The sequence below is a fragment of the Neoarius graeffei genome, chromosome 7, assembly GCF_027579695.1.
Source record: "Neoarius graeffei isolate fNeoGra1 chromosome 7, fNeoGra1.pri, whole genome shotgun sequence".
NCBI classification, from domain to species: domain Eukaryota; kingdom Metazoa; phylum Chordata; class Actinopteri; order Siluriformes; family Ariidae; genus Neoarius; species Neoarius graeffei.
Window position 1 is genome coordinate 82,484,260 of NC_083575.1, and position 26,168 is coordinate 82,510,427.

General features: G+C 40.7%; 1 protein-coding gene across 8 annotated transcripts in view; it reads right to left on the reverse strand.

Annotated features, from left to right (window-relative positions):
- Nucleotides 1–26,168, reverse strand: part of inpp4b (inositol polyphosphate-4-phosphatase type II B) — a 538,055-nt gene that overhangs the window by 276,597 nt on the left and 235,290 nt on the right. For 7 of the 8 annotated variants that reach the window (XM_060926513.1, XM_060926515.1, XM_060926511.1 and 4 more), the window contains one exon: nucleotides 898–1,006. In XM_060926513.1, coding sequence (XP_060782496.1) covers nucleotides 898–1,006 — 109 coding nt within the window. Of the gene's footprint in view, nucleotides 1–897; nucleotides 1,007–13,657; nucleotides 13,902–26,168 lie in introns of those variants that run through there. The other variant, XM_060926516.1, reaches the window with a different exon arrangement.

Below are 26,168 nucleotides of genomic sequence, written 5' to 3' on the forward strand. Positions count from 1 at the left end.
CCTTCTGTCCCGGCGATGAAGTCCTAACCAATGAGTGAGCCAGCTCTAAACTCTTCTCAGCCTAGAGACAACAAACAAACAAACAAACAAACAAACAAAATCTCACTGGATAACTCGATTTTAATGTCTTCAGAACAGTAACCCTTTCATTTCTGAAGGAAATTTGATAGAAAATGAGGCCGAATTAGAAGAGAATAATTACAACGAAAGAATTAAAGAATGAAAGAAATTAAATATAACATTTGAAATGCCGATATGTTTGGGCCTTCTCTGAAGGCCTAGAAGACCCTGATGGTTCCCTTCTGTTAAAATTGATTCTAAAGGAAATTATAATTATTGACGGGTTAATTTGGCAATAACGTCTTACTGCAGAACACAAACAGTTACAGAAGGACTCTTTCTTTCTTTTCCTCTCTCTTTCCCTGTTGCACAACCAACGTTTGCACATCAGAACAAGTTCAGTTCTTATAATTCGCCTGTGCTGTGATATGATGTGCCTCCAGGAAAGTCTTCAGCCACACCCAGTATATGCACAATATAATTGCACAAAATCAATTCTCAAACATAAATATTAAATACATACAACTTTGTTTTCAGTATGCAGTAAACCCACAGTGCGGCTGGACAGAGCTCTGCAAAGACGCTAACCGTCGTCCTGTTTCGCTCGGACTTCCATGCACACCGCACACAGCTTTCCTCTTCGCAGCAGATTAACACTGATACACACACAGCACCTTCTTACGCATGCATACACTTACACAGGCAGGTCTCTAAAGAGCTTGATTAATTTTAGTGGCCCTTGAGCTGCTGACACACAGACTAATCTGGTCCATATTAGCGCCAGCCTAACCCTTTGAGTTTAGCGTGTGTGTGGGTGGGAGTGAGTGAGTGTGTTACCTTCTGGTGTGTGTCAGTGGCAATGTGGTCCACATCTCCATCCTCAATCTCTCCCATCTTCAGGCGAGAAACCACCACCGTCCCCACGGCTGCCGAATCATCTGCCGTCCTGACAAATACAAAAGAACTGCTTCAATTGTGTGTGTGTGTGTGTGTGTGTGTGTGTGTGTGTGTGTGTACCACCTCGGACCATGTTCACATCCAAAAGCGTTCACTTAGACAGCGTTCAGATTGCTGTGCTCCTCATATTCGAGACTAATAAGATACCTAATCCTGTGCACTAAAGGGGAACTCCGTGTCTCAAAAGGCGGGTTGCTGGAAATGAGGAAAAATGAACTGCAGCTACAAAAGCAAACAGAGTCCAATTATTCTGATTGATTGGCTTTAAATGATCTGCACCTTTATAGAAGCTAATTAAGCTGTGTACTGTTCGTGCCGGAGCTACTGGATCTCCTAAGATAATACCAGGCTTTCCGAGGAAGTGTGATAGAGTATTGGAAGAGGTAGAAACTCATTAGGAGAAAGTGTGATGACACTTATGATTGCTTTAGTATCATTCAACACATTGTGGTGAGAATTTGGCGAGGATTCAATCACTTGCAGAGTCAGACGCAAATACAAAACTGACAATTAGCACTAGATTTCATTTCTTAATCTCATCTCATGATCTGTAGCTGCTTTATCCTGTTCTACAGGGTCGCAGGCGAGCTGGAGCCTATCCCAGCTGACTATGGGCGAAAGGCAGGGTACACCCTGGACAAGTCGCCAGGTCATCACAGGGCTGACACATAGACACAGACAACCATTCACACTCACATTCACACCTACGGTCAATTTAGAGTCACCAGTTAACCTAACCTGCATGTCTTTGGACTGTGGGGGAAACCGGAGCACCCGGAGGAAACCCACGCGGACACGGGGAGAACATGCAAACTCCACACAGAAAGGCCCTCGCCGGCCACGGGGCTCGAACCCGGACCTTCTTGCTGTGAGGCGACAGCGCTAACCACTACACCACCGTACCGCCCCCTCCAAATATATGTCTAATCAATTTTTTTTTACAAGAAATGGCTAATTTCAATCCCAACAGCTTTTGAAATAATGTTTTGGTGCCAAACGAAACTGCTGAAAAGATCAAGGTGCTCCAGGACTGGCCAGCCCAGTCACCAGACATGAACATCATTGAGCATGTCTGGGGTAGAATGAAAGAGGAAGCATGGAAGCCGAAACCAAAGAATCTTGATGAACTCTTGGAGGCATGTAAGACTGCTTTCTTTGCTATTCCTGATGACTTCATCAATAAATTGTATGAATCATTGTCAAACCACATGGATGCAGTCCTTCAAGCTCATGGAAGTCATACAAGATATTAAATATGGATCTCACAGCACCACTACTTAATTCACTGATGTTATGCAACATATTTTTGTATTTGAAGTAAATTATTTGTTCAATTTTCACATTACTCTCTGTAGGCGACAAAACTTTTGTCTTGCCAAACTCTGACCTGGGTGGCATGGTGGTGCAGTGGTTAGCGCTGTTGCCTCACAGCAAGGTCCTGGGTTCGAGCCCTGGGGCCGGCGAGGGCCTTTTGTTTATTTAGTAAACCAATGTATATACATAATATAATAAATACAATATGGAAAATATACACTAGTTGTACATGGATAACGCAAGAAAGTTTAAAACTTATTTCCATTGCGGTCCATATGAGTGATGACATGATGGCGGGTAAATACTAATTATACATTAATCACATATAATTATCACATATACATATTAAGTTAATTAATACTGAGTATGTATGAAAATTTAATTTAAAAAAGTAATAATAATTATAATAAAATGAGAATCTTAATACATAGTAATTATTTTACAGGTTAAACACCATAAAGTCGCAATCGTAGGTATGAATTTTTTTTTTTTAAATACTATGTATAGAGGAAAGGATTTGATCCTTGATTGTGTAGACAAGTGACTAGATGCTTTTTTACTTCCTTTTTAAAACTAAAAAAAAAAGCCTTTCTGTGTGGAGTTTGCATGTTGTCTGCGTGGGTTTCCTCCGGGTGCTCCGGTTTCCTCCACAGTCCAAAGACATGCAGGTTAGGTTAACTGGTGACTCTAAATTGACCGTAGGTGTGAATGTGAGTGTGAATGGTTGTCTGTGTCTATGTGTCAGCCCTGTGATGACCTGGCGACTTGTCCAGGGTGTACCCCGCCTTTCGCCCGTAGTCAGCTGGGATAGGCTCCAGCTTGCCTGCGACCCTGTAGAACAGGATAAAGTGGCTAGAGATAATGAGATGAGAAAATCTGACCTTTCTGTGTTCATTAAATGATCAATCTTTCTTCAGTGAAGCAAATTTATTTTAGAATATTAAACATAATTTGGGAGGGTTTTAGCTTTCATATGAGCCATTTCTAAAAACCAATGGATTAATTAAAAGTCAGGTTATAAGCTGTTGTTTCTACAAAATGGATAAGCGACAAGACTTTTGTCAGGGACTGTAGAATACCTCACCCTGCTTACTCCGTTGTGGGAGAGGTACCGTAATAATGCGCTGGTTCTAATACGCGTGTTATCATTTCTCGAGGAACAACTCATTCACAGGAACTTGTACAGAGGACTCTGTATAGAACCTAATCGTTATATTATAATAAAATGATTAACCACATGCTGTTATTTAACACATATTCAAACATACGAGTGTTTCTGTGAATGCTGAGAAATGTGTGTCCCAGAGCCATCTCTAGGCTTGTGTAATGTGGCAAGATGTAAAATCTGTACATACAGCAAGAACTCCCTGAAAAAATTCAGCAGATCTCTCAGACATTTCTAAGTTGTTGGAAAAAAAATAATCTAAATAAGTGTGAAAATGGCCAACTTGGCTTGTCCGACCTGCAACCTTGGTTTGAACTAACGGTGTTATTTCTCCACTGAAAGCCAGCAGACAAGATTACCCTCTGTGCAAGTCATGGATATGAGTGCGTTTAAAGAATATACAACTCAACTCGATGCAGCTTTTAATCATTTCGACTGCCAAAACAGGTGCCCCATGAACTTGCGGTCAACTCTGTAATGGTGCTGAATTCAGCCCCAGTGTTGCAACAGTTACTCAGATACAAGGTTCGCCTGCATCATGTTATCTGGCAGGGTAACAGAACAACATCTCGTACACACGATCATGAGTTGAGTGTGTAAAAATTGAAGCGTACCTTTCTTACGTGTCAACTATGTGACGGTGATTACATCTGCGTGATTGACTGTGGTAAGTAGTCAGTATGATGAAACAAAGTGGCAGCCCACTGCCTTCACGCACACGACCCTGGGCGATAATAGGTTGATACCAATGGACATGGACATGGCAAGCCATCCATCCATCCATCCATCCATCCATTATCTGTAGCCGCTTATCCTGTTCTACAGGGTTGCAGGCAAGCTGGAGCCTATCCCAGCTGACTATGGGCGAGAGGCGGGGTACACCCTGGACAAGACGCCAGGTCACCACAGGACATGGCAAGCCAAAAAGCCCAAAATTTGTCAACTATGTGACGTCTACTTGAAGGTAGATTTAATATCACCAGTGCTGCTGGATACTGAATGCAGGCTACAGTTCCACCAACAATGTCTACTGATGAAGTCAAATTCTAGATAACAAGCCATTGGATTTTGACTTTCAAGCAGGCCTAGCTTCATCCAACTCTGATGTGTGATGGATGTGATTAGTGTTGTATGCTGAAAAATATAAAAGCATTTGATCACGCTGATAAGCGACGCCTGCCATGGACCAAAGCAACTAAATTCAACGTGGCTAAAAATCGAATAGGCCGATAAGTATAATACTGAATTGCAATTATTTGCCAATATGAATCACGATATAAGGTTACTAAAACTGAAAATGTAATTGAATAACACATTAATTAAGAAATAAAACAAGTTTAAAAATGACTTCAGTTCTCCTTTAATCTCAGAGAAATTCTGAGTTTTCTTGCAAATTCATGACTTTATAATCTCAGAGAATACCTGATTTTTTTTTTCTCAGAAATCTATAACTTAGATCCCAGAAACTGATTTTTTTCCCGAAGAATATCACCCCCTCCCCAGGTCTGTTGTTGTTGTTAGCTTGTCCTCATTAGTATAGCGGGCAGTATCTTTGCCTATCACACAGAAGACTGGGGTTTGATTCCTTGACATGGAGCCTGATTGAGGTTGGGCTGAAGTGCCCTTGAGCAAGGGCAACTAACCCACAACTGCTCCCAGGGTGCTGTATCATACCGGTAGCTGCCCACTGCTGTGTGTGTGTGTTTGCTTGCTCATTGCTCACTTGTGTGTGTTCACTGCTTCAGATGGGTTAAAGGCAAAGGTTGTGCTTGAGTGTACATGTGACAAATAAATGACTCTTGGCCTATTACAACCCCGATTCCAAAAAAGTTGGGACAAAGTACAAATTGTAAATAAAAACGGACTGCAATAATTTACAAATCTCAAAAACTGATATTGTATTCACAATAGAACATAGACAACATATCAAATGTCGAAAGTGAGACATTTTGAAATTTCATGCCAAATATTGGCTCATCTGAAATTTCATGACAGCAACACATCTCAAAAAAGTTGGGACGGGGCAATAAGAGGCTGGAAAAGTTAAAGGTACAAAAAAGGAACAGCTGGAGGACCAAATTGCAACTCATTAGGTCAATTGGCAATTGGTCATTAACATGACTGGGTATAAAAAGAGCATCTTGGAATGGCAACGGCTCTCAGAAGTAAAGATGGGAAGAGGATCACCAATTCCCCTAATTCTGCGCCGACAAATAGTGGAGCAATATCAGAAAGGAGTTCGACAGTGTAAAATTGCAAAGAGTTTGAACATATCATCATCTACAGTGCATAATATCATCAAAAGATTCAGAGAATCTGGAAGAATCTCTGTGCGTAAGGGTCAAGGCCGGAAAACCATACTGGGTGCCCGTGATCTTCGGGCCCTTAGACGGCACTGCATCACATACAGGCATGCTTCTGTATTGGAAATCACAAAATGGGCTCAGGAATATTTCCAGAGAACATTATCTGTGAACACAATTCACCGTGCCATCCGCCGTTGCCAGCTAAAACTCTATAGTTCAAAGAAGAAGCTGTATCTAAACATGATCCAGAAGCGCAGACGTCTTCTCTGGGCCAAGGCTCATTTAAAATGGACTGTGGCAAAGTGGAAAACTGTTCTGTGGTCAGACGAATCAAAATTTGAAGTTCTTTATGGAAATCAGGGACGCCGTGTCATTCGGACCAAAGAGGAGAAGGACGACCCAAGTTGTTATCAGCGCTCAGTTCAGAAGCCTGCATCTCTGATGGTATGGGGTTGCATTACTGCGTGTGGCATGGGCAGCTTACACATCTGGAAAGACACCATCAATGTTGAAAGGTATATCCAGGTTCTAGAGCAACATATGCTCCCATCCAGATGACGTCTCTTTCAGGGAAGACCTTGCATTTTCCAACACGACAATGCCAAACCACATACTGCATCAATTACAGCATCATGGCTGCGTAGAAGAAGGGTCCGGGTACTGAACTGGCCAGCCTGCAGTCCAGATCTTTCACCCATAGAAAACATTTGGCGCATCATAAAACGGAAGATACGACAAAAAAGACCTAAGACAGTTGAGCAACTAGAATCCTACATTAGACAAGAATGGGTTAACATTCCTATCCCTAAACTTGAGCAACTTGTCTCCTCAGTCCCCAGACGTTTACAGACTGTTGTAAAGAGAAAAGGGGATGTCTCACAGTGGTAAACATGGCCTTGTCCCAACTTTTTTGAGATGTGTTGTTGTCATGAAATTTAAAATCACCTAATTTTTATCTTTAAATGATACATTTTCTCAGTTTAAACATTTGATATGTCATCTATGTTCTATTCTGAATAAAATATGGAATTTTGAAACTTCCACATCATTGCATTCTGTTTTTATTTACAATTTGTACTTTGTCCCAACTTTTTTGGAATTGGGGTTTGTATTTTCATCATCATCTTCATCCCCCCTCAGAGATGAGCATGGAGGAAGCCATGGTCTAATGGTTAGAGAAGCAGCTTTGGGACCAAAAGGTTGCTGGTTTGAGTCCTTGGACCAACAAGAATGGCTGAAATGCCCTTGAGCAAGGCATCTAACCCCAGGCTGCTCTGGGTATGTTGTACATTACTCTGGATAAGAGCATCTACTAAATGCCTGTAATTTCTTCTGCTTATTATTATTAGCTACAATGGCCCTGATACAGTATCATAGTTATGTGATATTGACTTGATATATTTTTTTCAACATATTATTAATTCATTCTTTTTCCGAAACCACTTTATCCTGAATCATGGTGGATCCCTGGAACACTGGGCATATGAGGAACACGCCATGGATGGGACACCAGTCTATTACAAGGTACCATGCACATTCACACCTAGGGTTCAAATCCCACACAGACAGAACATGTTCAGCTCAGGAATAAATTCAGGACGCTGGGGCTGCGAGGCAGCACTGATACCCACTCAGAATCTAATCTGAGTAATATAGTTTGACAAAAAAGTTTTGGAGTCTTTTTTCTGTCATGATGTGGCACAATAACGGTTCTGTAAATGGGCAGTATTTTTCAGAATCTCCAGTGCAGTGCATGCAGGATAGCAATGATGCTTTAAACGGAAATACAAAAGGTACAATGTGGCTTTATCCATCTCCAGTCGCCCCACTGGGAGTGCGAAGTGGCTGATAGATTGAAAGCAGCAGACATCATGCTGCCTCCATCCCTCAACAGGACACACAGCAGAGGACTTGAACATATCCAGTCATCTAGTTTCATGGGTTTCTCACTCAGTCCTGACTTTGAGGAAATGTCCTCTATTACACCTCCTCAGGAAGAGTCTGGGGGGCTATATATCATGTTTTACACTCGTCGCATACTCACGGACTGCAGTCGTGCTACAGTTGAAATCTCACGTGTAAGCCTCAGGCAACGGCAGCTGATGGCTTGTTAAGAAAACTGATATGTGCCTTTGAAAGTTAGGGCTGAAGAAAACATGACTGGATAGCAGGAACATAAATATGAGCGTAACGTCTTTCCACTTTCTACCCATCGTCCTCCAAGTCTTGTAGAGACAAAGGTACTAATTAACGATGTGTGTGTTTTATTTGGAATGATTGCCACATACCCTGACCCAGGTTTTTCATGGCCAAATCAAGCTACTTGAAGCGGTGTGTTTTATATATATATATATATATATATATATATATATATATATATATACACATACACACACACATTTTCTGTACAAAGAAATCAGGCAGTTGTGATTGACCTTAAATTAACTTTGCAGCTCGCCCAAGTTGCGCTCCTCCTCCGCTCGACGCTTGCGGCAGATTGCCTGTCTGCACGCTTCTCCAGCACAAATCTAATTGGCCCCGGGCCCCTTTATGACAAGAGTTAATCAGAGAGCTTTGTTAAAGTGACAAAAAGACTGAGAGCTTGGCGTGACTCGTGAATAATTTGGGAAATGGTTACTTAGTGGACAAGTGGTTTGTATCAAGGAGTTTTTTTTTTTTTCTCCCCTGAACAACTTCAGAGCATTGTTTAAATAAAACTCGGATGTGTTTACTTGCTTAGTGAGATTCATTTGGAAGCATATAAACGCATAAATAGCATTCAGGTGAAGATTAAAACAACCATTCATGTGAGTGATCGCTAAATTGACGCAACGCAACTGCAGAAAGAAAATGCAGGATAAATTGATAAACACAACGTACAGTACTGTACAAAAGTCTTAGACTGAAACATAATGAAATGAAATGTTAACATAAAAAAAACACTATAAACAGTAAGCAGTAAGCCATAATAAATGAAACAAAGTCAATATTTGGTGTGAGACGACACTTTGCTTAAAAAAAAAATAGTAGTTGTCTCAGGTACAATGAGTGCAGTTTTATGCGGAAATGAGCTGTAGGTTTTACTGAGCATCTTACAGAACCAGCCGCAGTTCTTCTGGACACTTTGACTGTCACACTCGCTTCTTCATTTTGCACCAAAACCCAGCAGCCTTCATTATGTTTTCTTTTTTAATCTGAAAAGTACAGTAAGTGGTCTCTTATGTAATATGCTGCTCAGATACAAACTTTTGTTTTCTGTAACATTTAATTTTGTGCTGGAAAATGAACATTTGGACTCTAAAATGTTTTTGTCCCAACTTGATAATGTAGAAATCATAAAATAGAAATGTATAACAAAGTTTGTATGAAAAAAAATAGTGGGCCAAAGACTTTTGCACACTACTTTATATTACAGATACTGCACATTACAATGCATTCTGGATATACAGTGGTGCTTGAAAGTTTGTGAACCCTTTAGAATTTTCTATATTTCTGCATAAATATGACCTAAAACATCATCAGATTTTCACACAAGTCCTAAAAGTAGATAAAGAGAACCCAGTTAAACAAATGAGACAAAAATATTATACTTGGTCATTTATTTATTGAGGAAAATGATCCAATATTACATATCTGTGAGTGGCAAAAGTATGTGATCCTCTAGGATTAGCAGTTAATTTGAAGGTGAAATTAGAGTCAGGTGTTTTCAATCAATGGGATGGCAAACAGGTGTGAGTGGGCACCCTGTTTTATTTAAAGAACAGGGATCTATCAAAGTCTGATCTTCACAACACATGTTTGTGGAAGTGTATCATGGCATGAACAAAGGAGATTTCTGAGGACCTCAGAAAAAGCGTTGCTGGTGCTCATCAGGCTGGAAAAGGTTACAAAACCGTCTCTAAAGAGTTTGGACTCCACCAATCCACAGTCAGACAAATGGAGGAAATTCAAGACCATTGTTACCCTCCCCAGGAGTGGTCGACCAACAAAGATCACTCCAAGAGCAAGGCGTGCAATAGTCGGCGAGGTCACAAAGGACCCCAGGGTAACTTCTAAGCAACTGAAGGCCTCTCTCACATTGGCTAATGTTCATGAGTCCACCATCAGGAGAACACTGAACAACAATGGTGTGCATGGCAGGGGTGCATGGAGAAAGCCAGTGCTCTCCAAAAAGAACATTGCTGCTCATCTGCAGTTTGCTAAAGATCATGTGGACAAGCTAGAAGGCTATTGGAAAAATGTTTTGTGGACGGATGAGACCAAAATAGAACTTTTTGGTTTAAATGAGAAGCGTTATGTTTGGAGAAAGGAAAACACTGCATTCCAGCATAAGAACCTTATCCCATCTGTGAAACATGATGGTGGTAGTATCATGGTTTGGGCCTGTTTTGCTGCATCTGGGCCAGGACGGCTTGCCATCATTAATGGAACAATGAATTCTGAATTATACCAGCAAATTCTAAAGGAAAATGTCAGGACATCTGTCCATGAACTGAATCTCAAGAGACGATGGGTCATGCAGCAAGACAACGACCCTAAGCACACAAGTCATTCTACCAAAAAATGGTTAAAGAAGAATAAAGTTAATGTTTTGGAATGGCCAAGTCAAAGTCCTGACTTTAATCCAATCTAAATGTTGTGGAAGGACCTGAAGTGAGCAGTTCATGTGAGGAAACCCACCAACATCCCAGAGTTGAAGCTGTTCTGTACGGAGGAATGGGCTAAAAGTCCTCCAAGCTAGTATGCAGGACTGATCAACAGTTACCGCAAACGTTTAGTTGCAGTTATTGCTGCACCTGGGGGTCACACCAGATACTGAAAGCAAAGGTTCACATACTTTTGCCACTCACAGATATGTAATATTGGGTCATTTTCATCAATAAATAAATGACCAAGTATAATATTTTTGTCTCATTTGTTTAACTGGGTTCTCTTTATCTACTTTTAGGACTTGTGTGAAAATCTGATGATGTTTTAGGTCATATTTATGCAAAAATGCAGAAAATTCTAAAGGGTTCACAAACTTTCAAGCACCACTGTATAGATGATAATATAAATCTTTATATATATATATATATATATATATATATATATATATATATATATATGAGTGATTCCACGCTTATGGGTACTGAAATGGGGACATGAACTTATTTTTAAAAATTCACCTAAAACCATTTCTTTTTTTACCATCAGGTCACAAAACATGTAATCTTTAATGAATGATATGTTAAAAGATAACTTTAATTTTCTGAGATGTAATAAAAACATATTTATATGCCAAAGTCAGAACGTAACAGAAGTGTTGTGGACATATAGATTCTCAATTTTAACAATGTAGAATTACTTTTTGAAACATAGGAAGGTGATGTTTTAGCAAATATAATTAATAAACATGTGTAGTAGAATAAACATACACATTCTTTCAATAAGATTAACATGGTATATAGCTAGATTGTAATTAATTTGTAACAGACGCGAGATGGACAATCGTAACAGAAGTAATGTAACAGACATCATTTTGGAACTCATAGGCTTGACTTTGGCATATAAATATGTTTTTATTACATCTCAGAAAATTAAAGTTATCTTTTAACATATCATTCATTAAAGATTACATGTTTTGTGACCTGATGGTAAAAAAAGAAATGGTTTTAGGTGAATTTTTAAAAATAAGTTCATGTCCCCATTTCAGTACCCATAAGCGTGGAATCACTCATATATATATATATCAGGGCTTTACATTCATTTTTTTGCTCACCGGCCACTCTGGCTAGTGGTTTTCCCGAGTCACTAGCCATTCAGCCTTTTCACTAGCCACAGTTTTGTTGCCAGGAAATCGCAATTTTTTCTTCACCATGATATGTTAAAGTTCGGAAGATCTAGATTTCATTATGAATGGCAGTGTATAATGTATCTCTACAGTAGCACTCAAGTATTCAGTGCTGTTAAGGTAGCTCCCTATATGAAAACATGCAACCAATTCAGACAAAAATATAAACAGAGTATTCTGTTTACTGAACTCAAATTCAAGCCCCTTACAATATGAAATATCGTATAATATGAAAAATAACATTCAGTACAACTGAACTGATTCTAATATTAAAAGTCCAATTCAAAACATTTATCATTGAAAAACATTTGATGTTTTGATATGCAAGTCTCATCTCGTCTCATCATCTCTAACCGCTTTATCCTGTTCTACAGGGTCGCAGGCAAGCTGGAGCCTATCCCAGCTGACTACGGGCGAAAGGCGGGGTACACCCTGGACAAGTCGCCAGGTCATCACAGGGCTGACACATAGACACAGACAACCATTCACACTCACATTCACACCTACGCTCAATTTAGAGTCACCAGTTAACCTAACCTGCATGTCTTTGGACTGTGGGGGAAACCGGAGCACCCGGAGGAAACCCACGCGGACACGGGGAGAACATGCAAACTCCGCACAGAAAGGCCCTCGCCGGCCACGGGGCTCGAACCCGGACCTTCTTGCTGTGAGGCGACAGCGCTAACCACTACACCACCGTGCCGCCCGCAAATAATAAGAATACCCTTGAATGCATCCTCAACATGTTTGCAAAGAATAGAATGAAAAAGAAAAAGCCAAATTATAACAAAGCAAAACAAACCCTGTTAAAACATGTAAACAGAAAAAAAAAAAACCCAACCTGTCAACTTTAGTTCAGCTCAACAATATTTCAATCTATCTATCTATCTACACTACCGTTCAAAAGTTTGGGGTCACTTTGAAATGTCCTTATTTTTGAAAGAAAAGCACTGTTCTTTTCAATGAAGATCACTTTAAACTAATCAGAAATCCACTCTATACATTGCTAATGTGGTAAATGACTATTCTAGCTGCAAATGTCTGATTTTTGGTGCAATATCTCCATAGGTGTATAGAGGCCCATTTCCAGCAACTCTCACTCCAGTGTTCTAATGGTACAATGTGTTTGCTCATTGCCTCAGAAGGCTAATGGATGATTAGAAAACCCTTGTACAATCATGTTAGCACAGCTGAAAACAGTTGAGCTCTTTAGAGAAGCTATAAAACTGACTTTCCTTTGAGCAGATTGAGTTTCTGGAGCATCACATTTGTGGGGTCGATTAAATGCTCAAAATGGCCAGAAAAAAATGTCTTGACTATATTTTCTATTCATTTTACAACTTATGGTGGGAAATAAAAGTGTGACTTTTCATGGAAAACACAAAATTGTCTGGGTGACCCCAAACTTTTGAACGGTAGTGTAAGATAATCTCAAAAATGCAATGAACTGTGCAGCTTTACTGTGAAATGAAAATACACATAAAGTGCTGTATTGCCGTATTATTTTTGCTCAGAGTCCCAGGTGCTGTGGAATGAATCATCAAATTTTCTTTCATTTTCTTCCACAGAAACATCGGCTTTGAAAATTTGATCCCCGTTCATATGAAAAACCTAAAGTATTGCTGTCCAGCAACCAGTATAGCATGAACATGGACCTGAGCAGGTGTTACGGTAGATGCAAGTCGTCACACACACACCCACACACATTCCTACAATCTATAAGGCTTTTACACTGCTGCTGCGGCACCAACGTGACAGGGATGCAGTGGAGAGTTTGCCTGAGACTTCAGTGTGTGACGGAGGAAGTCAGATCCATAAATCAATCCTCCACCTTTAATACTGCATCAGTTAAAATGAAGGGTCTACAGATTTTGCTCAAATCCATCAGTTCATACCACTATAGAAAGACACCAAAAAAAAGGAGAAACATACTAAAAATAATAAAGGAAAGAAATCTGCTTAGCTCAGGTAGAACCTAAAATATCAGCATATGGATATCAAAGAAATGCTAACACAGCAAACCTTTTTTTTCCCTCCATCTGTTGACTTGCTTCATAAGACAGCCACCATTTTAGGGTGGCATAAGAAGAAAAGTAGAGATTTTAAAGGATTCTGCATCAGACCTGCCATGGCTTCTGAGCTCGTCTTCCTTGGAACTCTAGCTTTCAACCCAATTAAACTTCGAACTTGAGTCAGAAGAAAATTACACCTCGGAGTTGAGGACGGGGTCTGAAGGCTGAGTTTAGCAATTAGCTCCTGAATTGTAGATAACCGAAGCACTGGCTGCTGCTGAAACAAGACTAAATATAAACCTGTGCTGGTCGAGAGCCAAGGATTGGCCAAGTACAGTACATCATCACCATCTTGTTCACACTTGTCCAGAGTCTAGCACTAGAGATGACAGGTAGAGACGTCTCATTGTACAGAACTTCCCCGTTCGTGCTCATTATGGACAAAATAATATATTTTTTTTAATGGAAAAAAAGAACTTTGAGTACATTTAGTAAATTGTACAGTCAAACCCTGTGTCTGCAATCACTCACTCGTTCACTACTCCATACATGTCAACCTTTGGTCAATCAAACCTGTATAACCAACCTCCAAAATCCGTATTTCCCTTATAAAATCCGTATAAGATGCAAATTAAAATAATTTACCTAAAATCTCATCTCATCTCATTATCTGTAGCCGCTTTATCCTTCTACAGGGTCGCAGGCAAGCTGGAGCCTATCCCAGCTGACTACGGGCGAAAGGCGGGGTACACCCTGGACAAGTCGCCAGGTCATCACAGGGCTGACACATAGACACAGACAACCATTCACACTCACATTCACACCTACGGTCAATTTAAAGTCACCAGTTAACCTAACCTGCATGTCTTTGGACTGTGGGGGAAACCGGAGCACCCGGAGGAAACCCACGCGGACACGGGGAGAACATGCAAACTCCACACAGAAAGGCCCTCGCCGGCCACGGGGCTCGAACCCGGACCTTCTTGCTGTGAGGCAACAGCGCTAACCACTACACCACCGTGCCGCCCCAATTTACCTAAAATTTGAATGATAATTAGCAATGGTATATCCCAGTTACTTTTTATTCAATATTAATAACAATAAACCTTCAGAATGAATACAAAGTATTTTTCCAGTCTCACCTGTGAAAGGTGATCTCGTTTGGACGGCAAACCTGTTGGTACAGTTAAACGCAGCACACGAACGAGGCATCTTTATTCTCGGCTACTGTATACCAGAGACGGTTGAAGAATCTCCACTTTGCCCCATCCAATATGGCGGCGAGGATGACGTATGATTCTACGCAGAAGGCGGCGTCTATGTTTATATGTCTATGACTTCACGGTTGGCGGGATTCTCGCAATGCGGTGTGCGCATGATCAAAAGTGGAACGAAGTCTCGCTACCACAAGATAACGCGCGATTTCATAAGACTCTTTACTGGCTGTCTGTGGTGTACAGTACGTTTATCATCGTGGGAATTGATTATAGCTCTAAATAAATATTGAAGTTTTTTTAAAGAATCCGTATAACTTTATTTATACGCCCGTATACTATGTTTATTGAATCAAATCTGTATAAAATACGGACATTCCGTATAGGTTGACATGTATGCTACTCCCTACTCACTATATAGGGAATTACTATATAGAGGACTATATAGTGAGCTCATTGGTAAAACGAGAGGAAAAAAGAAACGCTTTCGGACACTATTCCATCACACTGTTATTTACGTCATTACTGTCACACAATTAAAACGTGCCAGATCAGTTGGTTGGCGGGTTTTCAAAATAATAAATGCATGCATGTATTTTTGTGATAAATCCATAGTATACTAGCGCATTTCCCACATTAATAAATACATATACTTTGTGTCTGCTGCATCTTTCAGTTCTTTTAAATCAAGGCTGAATACTTTCTTCTGTGCCGCTGCCTTTTATTAAATCAAATTTGAGGCTTTTGATTAATTCCTCGCTCTGCACTGTAACGTTTATTCTTGCATTTTATCTGTCTTATTCCATTTTAGCTTATTTTCTGTTTTCTTGATATTTTTAATTGTACTTGAATATCCGTTTCTAATGTGTTTCTTTCTCCGTCCATTCACCCCAACACACTTTTTTTTTTCTTTCAGCGCGACCGCAATGCATGATGGTATATATTGCTTGGTTAGTGACCATTGATTGTACACTACTTTTCATGGTGCATTGTGGGATACAATGAGTGCACTATATAGGGTGTAATAATTCTCATTATACATTCAGACAGCACTACAAAATGGCAAACTCACTATATAGTGAATGGGGAGTGATTTCAGACACAGAAAACCACTCATTGCCTCATGCACATGCAGGTTAGGTTAACTGGTGACTCTAAATTGACCGTAGGTGTGAATGTGAGTGTGAATGGTTGTTTGTCTCTATGTGTCAGCCCTGCGATGACCTGGCGACTTGTCCAGGGTGTACCCCGCCTCTCGCCAATAGTCAGCTGGGATAGGCTCCAGCTTGCCTGCGACCCTGCACAGGATAAGCAGTTGCGGATAATGGATGGATGTAAATTTTGTTGAACCAAAGATCTATAATTTAAATTGGACAAGTAGATTTTCTCTGTGGCGATACGGTGGTTAGTGCTGTCGCCTCACAGCAAGAAGGTCCAGGTTCGAGCCCCGTGGCCGGCGAGGGCCTTTCTGTGTGGAGTTTGCATGTTCTCCCCGTGTCCGCGTGGGTTTCCTCCGGGTGCTCCGGTTTCCCCCACAGTCCAAAGACATGCAGGTTAGGTTAACTGGTGACTCTAAATTGACCGTAGGTGTGAATGTGAGTGTGAATGGTTGTCTGTGTCTATGTGTCAGCCCTGTGATGACCTGGCGACTTGTCCAGGGTGTACCCCGCCTTTCGCCCGTAGTCAGCTGGGATACGCTCCAGCTTGCCTGCAACCCTGTAGAACAGGATAAAGTGGCTAGAGATAATGAGATGAGAGCTAACCACTACACCACTGTGCCGCCCTCAATGGTTAAATATCAAGTTATTATTATTATTATTGTTGTTGTCCTGGAGCCCCATATTAACCTAACCTGCATGTCTTTGGACTGTGGGGGAAACCCACACCCAGAGGAAACCCACACAGACACGGGGAGAACATGCAAACTCCACAAAGAAAGGCCCCCATCAGCCGCTGGGCTCGAACCCCAAACCTTCTTGCTGTGAGGTGACAGTACCAACCACTACACCACCGTGTTGCCCATCCATGCCTTCATTCTGCTTTCATATATTCATACTGTAGAAGGTTAACTGTTGCTGTTGGACAGTTGACTTTCTTTGTCATGCCAATTATTATTATTATTTTTAAATTTCGCATCTTTTATCTTTATTCATTTTTGAGCATGAAAATCAGGATTCTTTTTTTCTGGAACACAAAGCTAAAGAAATAGCTAAAAAGAAATTAGACCCCTCAAATGGTAGTGATGTTTGTTGTTTTAACATAAATGGCCACATCTAGGTGTCTATAGCTGTGGCCTTCATGAAAAATACGAAAGAAATATTTGAAAATTCACACTAAAAAATACAGATACATTTGGAGTATGGGAAAACTCCCAGAACTGAGAGGGTTGGAGTGTGTTCATTTGGTTTATGCTATGTGAATACATTCAGCAATGTGTTTCACTTTGTTTCTCAAAAAAAAGTTAGAACAACAGCCCAGTTTACTAAATTCATAATGGGATGACCAACAAAACAGGAACAACATTTTGTTGTTGTTGTTTTGTAAGCGAAAGACAAGCTGGCATGACAAAGTAAGTCAAATGACCAACAGAAACAATTAATCCTCTCCAGTATGAATATATGAAAGCAGAATGAAGGCAGGCGGCGTAGTGGTTAGCGCTGTCGCCTCACAGCAAGAAGGTCCTGGGTTCGAGCCCCGTGGCCGGCGAGGGCCTTTCTGTGTGGAGTTTGCATGTTCTCCCTGTGTCCGCGTGGGTTTCCTCCAGGTGCTCCGGTTTCCCCCACAGTCCAAAGACATGCAGGTTAGGTTAACTGGTGACTCTAAATTGAGCGTAGGTGTGAATGTGAGTGTGAATGGTTGTCTGTGTCTATGTGTCAGCCCTGTGATGACCTGGCGACTTGTCCAGGGTGTACCCCGCCTTTCGCCCGTAGTCAGCTGGGATAGGCTCCAGCTTGCCTGCAACCCTGTAGAACAGGATAAAGCGGCTAGAGATGATGAGATGAGATGAGAATGAAGGCATGGCTGGATAAAGACATATACATCTTTTACATCCCATCCCAAGAAAAGAATCCGACAATTTTAACACAATGCTTCGTGAAAATACTGTGGGTGTTAGTTTCATTGAGTTGAAATTGTATCACCGGATTAGACATCTACAGTACTAAACACACAGTATGCAGTTATTTTAAAGAGAAGCCAGACATTTGTTAAGGGGTGGGGGGGTATTCTTATTTGTATCTTCATTGAATTGTTAAAATGATTCTGCACTGATGGACAGATCTCAAGAATCTGATTTTTTTTTAACAGAAATAAAACTAATACATGTCATGATTAAAATATAATAGAAACTAGAAGGGTACTTGGTAGAGTGCATATCTCCACCACACCACATACAGTTTCAAGATCAAAATCAAATCACTTGAAGCTAGGATAATACTAAAGCTGTACACCAAATTTCATCCAAATCCGTTCAGTACTTTTTGAGTTACATTGGGAACAGTCAAGCAAACGTAGGCGAAAACATAACCTCCTCCAACACAGTAGGTGGAGGGAATTAAACACCTAGACCTCCTGGGTTGTTAATTTTCAGTTTGTGTGGAGATTGTGTATTGTATAAAGTAAAATAATAATAAAAAAAAACAATAGAAATAACTGAACCAACGGCATGATTTTGTAAGTTCTGTCACACCAAGATAAAGTATTTCAGGCATACAACAAACAGGCACACATTTCCATCTAGAGGTGGAAGAAAAATGCCATGTCCTCCGTCATTCCTGATCAACACAGAACCCTTGAGCAAGTGACAAAAACATCCGTGTAATTCAGAAACGGGCAAAATGAGTTACTGGGTCAATTGCAAGTTTGCATCCTTACACTGTTGGTGAAGCTCCAGGCTTTCACTCAGTGATGTACATGCTTTGAGTAGAGCATTTTATTTTATAAGTTAAAAGTAAAAAGTGGTTAAAAAAATACAAACATGAAGATGTTCATGACCATCTGAATTGCTATTTCAGCTTTTTTTTTTTTTTAAATATACAAACGCCTGTCAAAGGTTTGTCTAAATCTTTCTTTTTCTTTGTAATTTTTGGAAGAATAATTCATTTTAAGGTCCCTAACCACACTTCAAAGCTGTATAAAGATATTTAGAGAAACAGAATGAAAGCGACCCCAACCTAATTTCCATCCACTACATCTGTAGTATACTAATTCCCTATGGGGTATGTTTCCTTGTACTGAGAAACAAAAACACTAAATGTGTTTCCTTAATTATTCCTCACAATGGAAGCATAAAGACATAAAAGGCATTTAAAAAAAATAAAATAAAAATAAAATATGACCACATAGTGAAAATGTAGAATGTACAAAGCTATTAGAATGTGATGGGCATGACAGAAAAAAAAAAATTATCAAAGCTGTTCTAAGATCATTTTAGCCAGCTTTTAGATAAATGCGCATTAAAGAAAGCATTACATTCAGTTATTGCACGGTTCATTTGAATGCTTGATTCTGATTGGTCAATTGTGGCATTGTACAGTCTGTTATTTCTGTATAACAATCTGTCGTTATGGATGTCATTTTCAGAAGCAATACAATCATTGAATGGCACTCAGTAGAATGGATACCTCCACCAAGCCACATTGGATTTGCATCAAAATCTAAACAATGGTTTCTTTGCCCGTGGCCCACCTTTCCTCCAAATTTCATCCAAATCCATTCACTACCTTTTGAGTTATGTTGAGAATGGGAACAGACAAAAAAAAAATCCTGGATACACATACATATCTGTATTTGCATCAAAATCTAATCAGTTGTTCCTTGGCCCTCGGCTCACCTTTCCTTCGAATTTCATCAAAATCTGTTCACTATTTCTTGAGTTACATTGGGAAAAGATGAAAAAAAATGTTATGGATCCGCATACATATCTGGATCCTAGATCTGCTTACATATCCGGATTTGCATCAAAATCTAAGAAGTTGTTCCTTAGCCCATGGCTCACCTTTCCTCCAATTTTCATACAAATCCGTTCACTACTTTTTGAGTTATGTTGGGAAAAGGCAAAAAAAAAAAAATCCTGGATCTGCATATATACTTGGATCCTGGATCTGCATATATATCCGAATTTGCATCAAAATGTAATGAATTGTTCGTTGGACTATGGCTCACCTTTTCTTCAAATTTCATCAAAATCCGTTCACTATTTCTTGAGTTATGTTGGGGAAAAAAAATTGGATCTTCATACATATTTGGATCCTGGATCTGCATATATATATATCCGAATTTGCATCAAAATCGAAGTATTTGTTCCTTGGCCCATGGTCCACCTTTACCCCAAATTTCATCCAAATCCATCCACTACTTTTTGAATTATGTTGTGAACAACCAAAAGAAAAAAAATCCTGGATCCATCTGGATCCTTGATCTACATACATATCCGGATTTGCATCAAAATCTAATCAATTGTTCCTTGGCCCATGCTCCACCTTTCCCCCAGATTTCACCTAAATCCGTTCACAATTCCTTGAGTTACGTTAGGAAAAGTCAAACAAACGTACAACCCCGATTCCAAAAAAGTTGGGACAAAGTGCAAATTGTAAATAAAAACGGAATGCAATAATTTACAAATCTCAAAAACTGATATTGTATTCACAATAGAACATAGACAACATATCAAATGTCGAAAGTGAGACATTTTGAAATTTCATGCCAAATATTGGCTCATTTGAAATTTCATGACAGCAACACATCTCAAAAAAGTTGGGACAGGGGCAATAAGAGGCTGGAGAAGTTAAAGGTACAAAAAAGGAACAGCTGGAGGACCAAATTGCAACTCATTAGGTCAATTGGCAATAGGTCATTAACATGACTGGGTATAAAAAGAGCATCTTGGAGTGGCAGCGGCTCTCAGAAGTAAAGATGGGAAGAGGATCACCAATCCCCCTAATTCTGCGCCGACAAATAGTGGAGCAATATCAGAAAGGAGTTCAACAGTGTAAAATTGCAAAGAGTTTGAACATATCATCATCTACAGTGCATAATATCATCAAAAGATTCAGAGAATCTGGAAGAATCTCAGGTGCGTAAGGGTCAAGGCCGGAAAACCATACTGGGTGCTCGTGATCTTCGGGCCCTTAGACGGCACTGCATCACATACAGGCATGCTTCTGTATTGGAAATCACAAAATGGGCTCAGGAATATTTCCAGAGAACATTATCTGTGAACACAATTCACCGTGCCATCCGCCGTTGCCAGCTAAAACTCTATAGTTCAAAGAAGAAGCCGTATCTAAACATGATCCAGAAGCGCAGACGTCTTCTCTGGGCCAAGGCTCATTTAAAATGGACTGTGGCAAAGTGGAAAACTGTTCTGTGGTCAGACGAATCAAAATTTGAAGTTCTTTATGGAAATCAGGGACGCCGTGTCATTCGGACTAAAGAGGAGAAGGACGACCCAAGTTGTTATCAGCGCTCAGTTCAGAAGCCTGCATCTCTGATGGTATGGGGTTGCATTAGTGCGTGTGGCATGGGCAGCTTACACATCTGGAAAGACACCATCAATGCTGAAAGGTATATCCAGGTTCTAGAGCAACATATGCTCCCATCCAGATGATGTCTCTTTCAGGGAAGACCTTGCATTTTCCAACATGACAATGCCAAACCACATACTGCATCAATTACAGCATCATGGCTGCGTAGAAGAAGGGTCCGGGTACTGAACTGGCCAGCCTGCAGTCCAGACCTTTCACCCATAGAAAACATCTGGCGCATCATAAAACGGAAGATACGACAAAAAAGACCTAAGACAGTTGAGCAACTAGAATCCTACATTAGACAAGAATGGGTTAACATTCCTATCCCTAAACTTGAGCAACTTGTCTCCTCAGTCCCCAGACGTTTACAGACTGTTGTAAAGAGAAAAGGGGATGTCTCACAGTGGGAAACATGGCCTTGTCCCAACTTTTTTGAGATGTGTTGTTGTCATGAAATTTAAAATCACCTAATTTTTCTCTTTAAATGATACATTTTCTCAGTTTAAACATTTGATAAGTCATCTATGTTCTATTCTGAATAAAATATGGAATTTTGAAACTTCCACGTCATTGCATTCCGTTTTTATTTACAATTTGTACTTTGTCCCAACTTTTTTGGAATCGGGGTTGTAGGTGAAAACACAACTTCCTCCAACAAAGTTGGCGGTGTTAATCAATATCTTCTGTCAACTTATTGATACGGGACAGTGAGATGGTCATTATTGGGGGGGGGGGGGACACCTTCAGGGGTAATTCAAGACCCCTTCACTTTGTGTCAGTGTCCTGCATCACCTTGTCTGGGTTTATTTTGCAATAACGACAGGCTTGCTTTACATTATCCCTTCCTTATTTCCACTTTTCCTGAAGAAAACTCACTCCATCAGCATACAGACTCTCATATGGATCCTATAACTTCACCTCCCTTTCATAAAAGTAAAAAGTCCCCTCTCTGAGAAGATAACTTCCTGTAGACATGTAGTACGTGTCGCTTAATTTACAACTACATTTGGCTGAATTCATTGGATTTGTTAAAACTTTCAAACAAAATGCAGTACATTGTACAGAATTGTTAATTATCGGACTTCAAAACATCCATTAAACGAATTAATATACAGGCTTTGTTAATTAGCCAGTAAAATCTTCAGATCATCAGGAAACACATGTTTATGATTAACACATTTTTAAGGATAGAAAAAGGTTCAAAGGCAGAGAAATGTGTTGTAATTCTTGTTTGTTGTAATTACACATACGCCATAGACACTTTGAACACTTTTGAAGGAATCTGTGATAAACTGAACGTATGATGAAAGTGTGATGAAAGACGTTTCTTTCCCCTTTAATGAACACACAGCTGTCAAAGCAAACCTGTGTTCATTCAGCAATCTGTTCAAACTGTTCATTTTATTTTGCAAACTGAGGCGTCCCTGAACATCTGCCATGATGGCGGTGTGGATGATGGGTGTGTCCTAGATACTGTACTATCCAAAACCAGAACAGTAAAAATAAAAGGTTTGGTTGTAGTGAAAAAGTCATTAGCGCGTTCCTCCTTCTGATATCTGTCTAACATGTCCCTTCTGTCTCCCTCCATCTCTCAGACCTGCTCCTTTGCTCTTTCCCAGACCTCTCAATGGGGCAATGACATGAAGGCGCTCAATATGTCTCTGTCCACCTGCCTGCCGGTGAGTCTGGCTCTCGTTCCTGACCTAGATAAAAGCCGGACAGGGCTAAATATAGCATTGAGGACAAGTGTTATGATAAGTCCATGATGATGGGGAGATGTACATGAGTATAGGAGTAAGGAACTGTTCTGCTTCTATTTACTTTTTAATGAATAGGCCAAAAAAAAAAAAAAAAAAATGCATCCTATATTTCGCGTGGGCGGCACGGTGGTGTAGTGGTTAGCGCTGTCGCCTCACAGCAAGAAGGTCCTGGGTTCGAGCCCCGGGGCCGGCGAGGGCCTTTCTGTGTGGAGTTTGCATGTTCTCCCCGTGTCCGCATGGGTTTCCTCCGGGTGCTCCGGTTTCCCCAACAGTCCAAAGACATGCAGGTTAGGTTAACTGGTGACTCTAAATTGACCGTAGGTGTGAATGTGAGTGTGAATGGTTGTCTGTGTCTATGTGTCAGCCCTGTGATGACCTGGCGACTTGTCCAGGGTGTACCCCGCCTTTCGCCCGTAGTCAGCTGGGATAGGCTCCAGCTTGCCTGCGACCCTGTAGAAGGATAAAGCGGCTAGAGATAATGAGATGAGATGAGATATTTCGTGTGTGTGTGTGTGTGTGTGCATACATGTCAACCTTTGGTCAATCAAACCTGTATAACCGACCTCCAAAATCCGTATTTCCCTTATAAAATCCGTATAAGATGCAAATTAAAATAATTTACCTAAAATTTGAATGATAATTAACAATGATATATCCAAGTTACTTTTTATTCAATATTAATAACAATAAACCTTCAGAATGAATACAAAGCTCCAATGTTCGACAAAAACACAAAGTGTCACTCTAATGTTCTGAATTGTACTCCATGACAGCTTTTTTTAGCACTCCGCACCAATACCTCACGAGGCTGCATGTCACAGCAAGTGTCTGTGTTGATCTTGCCGGAGTGCCCATTCAGAATCTTTTCAGTCGCTAGTGAAAATCGCTCAGGTGGAAATACACTTTTCAAACAAAATGTTACTTCCCGGTTGGCGGGATTCTCGCGATGCGGTGTGCGCATGATCAGAAGTGGAACGAAGTCTCGCTACCACAAGATAACGCGCGATTTCATAAGACTCTTTACTGGCTGTGTGTGCTTTCTGTGGTGTACAGTACGTTTGTAAATGTTATGCGCTCTTTTATCATCGTGGGAATTGATTATAGCTCTAAATAAATATTGAAGTTTTTTTTAAAGAATCCGTATAACTTTATTTGTACGCCCGTATACTACGTTTATTGAATCAAATCCGTATAAAATACGGACATTCCGTATAGGTTGACATGTATGTGTGTGCAAGACTCAATCATTGCCACATCACTGCAGGCTCTTACTAAAACAGGGATGCTATGGATCACCAAGAGATGAGTGATACAAATGGATGAATGACAGGATTTTCTAAAAACACACATACACACACACATGCGTTCCTACAGGCTCTAGATCACTTCTTAACCACTGCCTATTTTCACACTCACCCGTACGAGCCTCCACTACAGTCAGAACCCATAATGTGTAGCATGTGGGCGGTCGGAGGCCAGAGGTCTTCCTGCTCATTAGGCGTGATTAAGAAGTGGATACGAGCCAGGCTTCTGAAACAGCTTTCTCAGCTATTTTGCTTTGCTCTCTGATCCTGCCTTCATCTATTTGTGCCTGACGATAGAGCTTACTCCAGCCTGTGTCCTCTGACATTACGTTCGAAAAGCGTGAGAAGTCTAATCAAACGGCCTGTCAAGCATCTGATGCGTCTTTAATTGAAGATGACATGCTCACTAAATGAATAAAGGAACCCACCACATGGGTGCTTATGGTAATAGACCGAGTGTGTGCTGAGTACCAAGTGCAGTTGAGCATCAGGTCAAGTGCAGTGTATATTTTCCATGATTCAGCACCCCCCCGAGTGTACAATCGACCGATTACCAAAACCTTTATGAGTTTATTTGAGTTGCCTGGGTTAGAAGATTAAAATCATTACTCATCTGACTTGTGCCCTAATTTTAAGGACTCGTGACTTGGCTTGGACTTGAGCACTGATGACTCAGACTCTTTTTTTTTTTTTTGTAACATGCCATAATAATTTGGCATAAGATATTTATATCTACATTAATTTTTATACTAATTTCGTGCAAGAGAACACACATTCACCTGTTCATACGTTATGTTCAGGAACAAACTAACGTTAATGGCGTTAAAACGCCTGGAGAGAACGCCCCTAGGATTGTCCGCTTTGCTTATACAGACTTCTCATGCAGTGGGGAAAAATGCACTGCTGTGTGTTCGATATGTTGAAGAACTATCGAGAAGATGACGGGGACGACCTCGAAATTCAATCGTCATTTGGTAAGACTCCGCCCAGAGAAGGAAGTGACACGCTGTGTTCATTGCTCTGTTGGTAGTGGGCGGGGCTTGCTTGCTGAGCGATGAACTAGCTAGTGTTAACCCTCTCTCATGTTATTTGCCCTGTTGATCATGGGCGGGGCTTGCTGAGCGATGAACAAGCTTTTTATCTGTAGCCTGTTAACTAAAATGGGGCAGTTAAGCAGTAACGTTAGTCCAACACAGTAGCAGAGACGCTTTCACATAAAGGCAGCAACAGCCACTGTCAAATGGTGCGGATGGAGTCTTGTTCTCGGACTCAACTTGGATCAATAGTGGACTTGACACAAAATTCTCTTTAATGACTTGGACTTGAGGGCGGCACGGTGGTGTAGTGGTTAGCGCTGTCGCCTCACAGCAAGAAGGTCCGGGTTCGAGCCCCAGGGCCGGCGAGGGCCTTTCTGTGTGGAGTTTGCATGTTCTTCCCGTGTCCGCGTGGGTTTCCTCCGGGTGCTCCGGTTTCCCCCACAGTCCAAAGACATGCAGGTTAGGTTAACTGGTGACTCTAAATTGACCGTAGGTGTGAATGTGAGTGTGAATGGTTGTCTGTGTCTATGTGTCAGCCCTGTGATGACCTGGCGACTTGTCCAGGGTGTACCCCGCCTTTCGCCCGTAGTCAGCTGGGATAGGCTCCAGCTTGCCTGCGACCCTGTAGAAGGATAAAGTGGCTAGAGATAATGAGATGAGACTTGGACTTGAACACTGG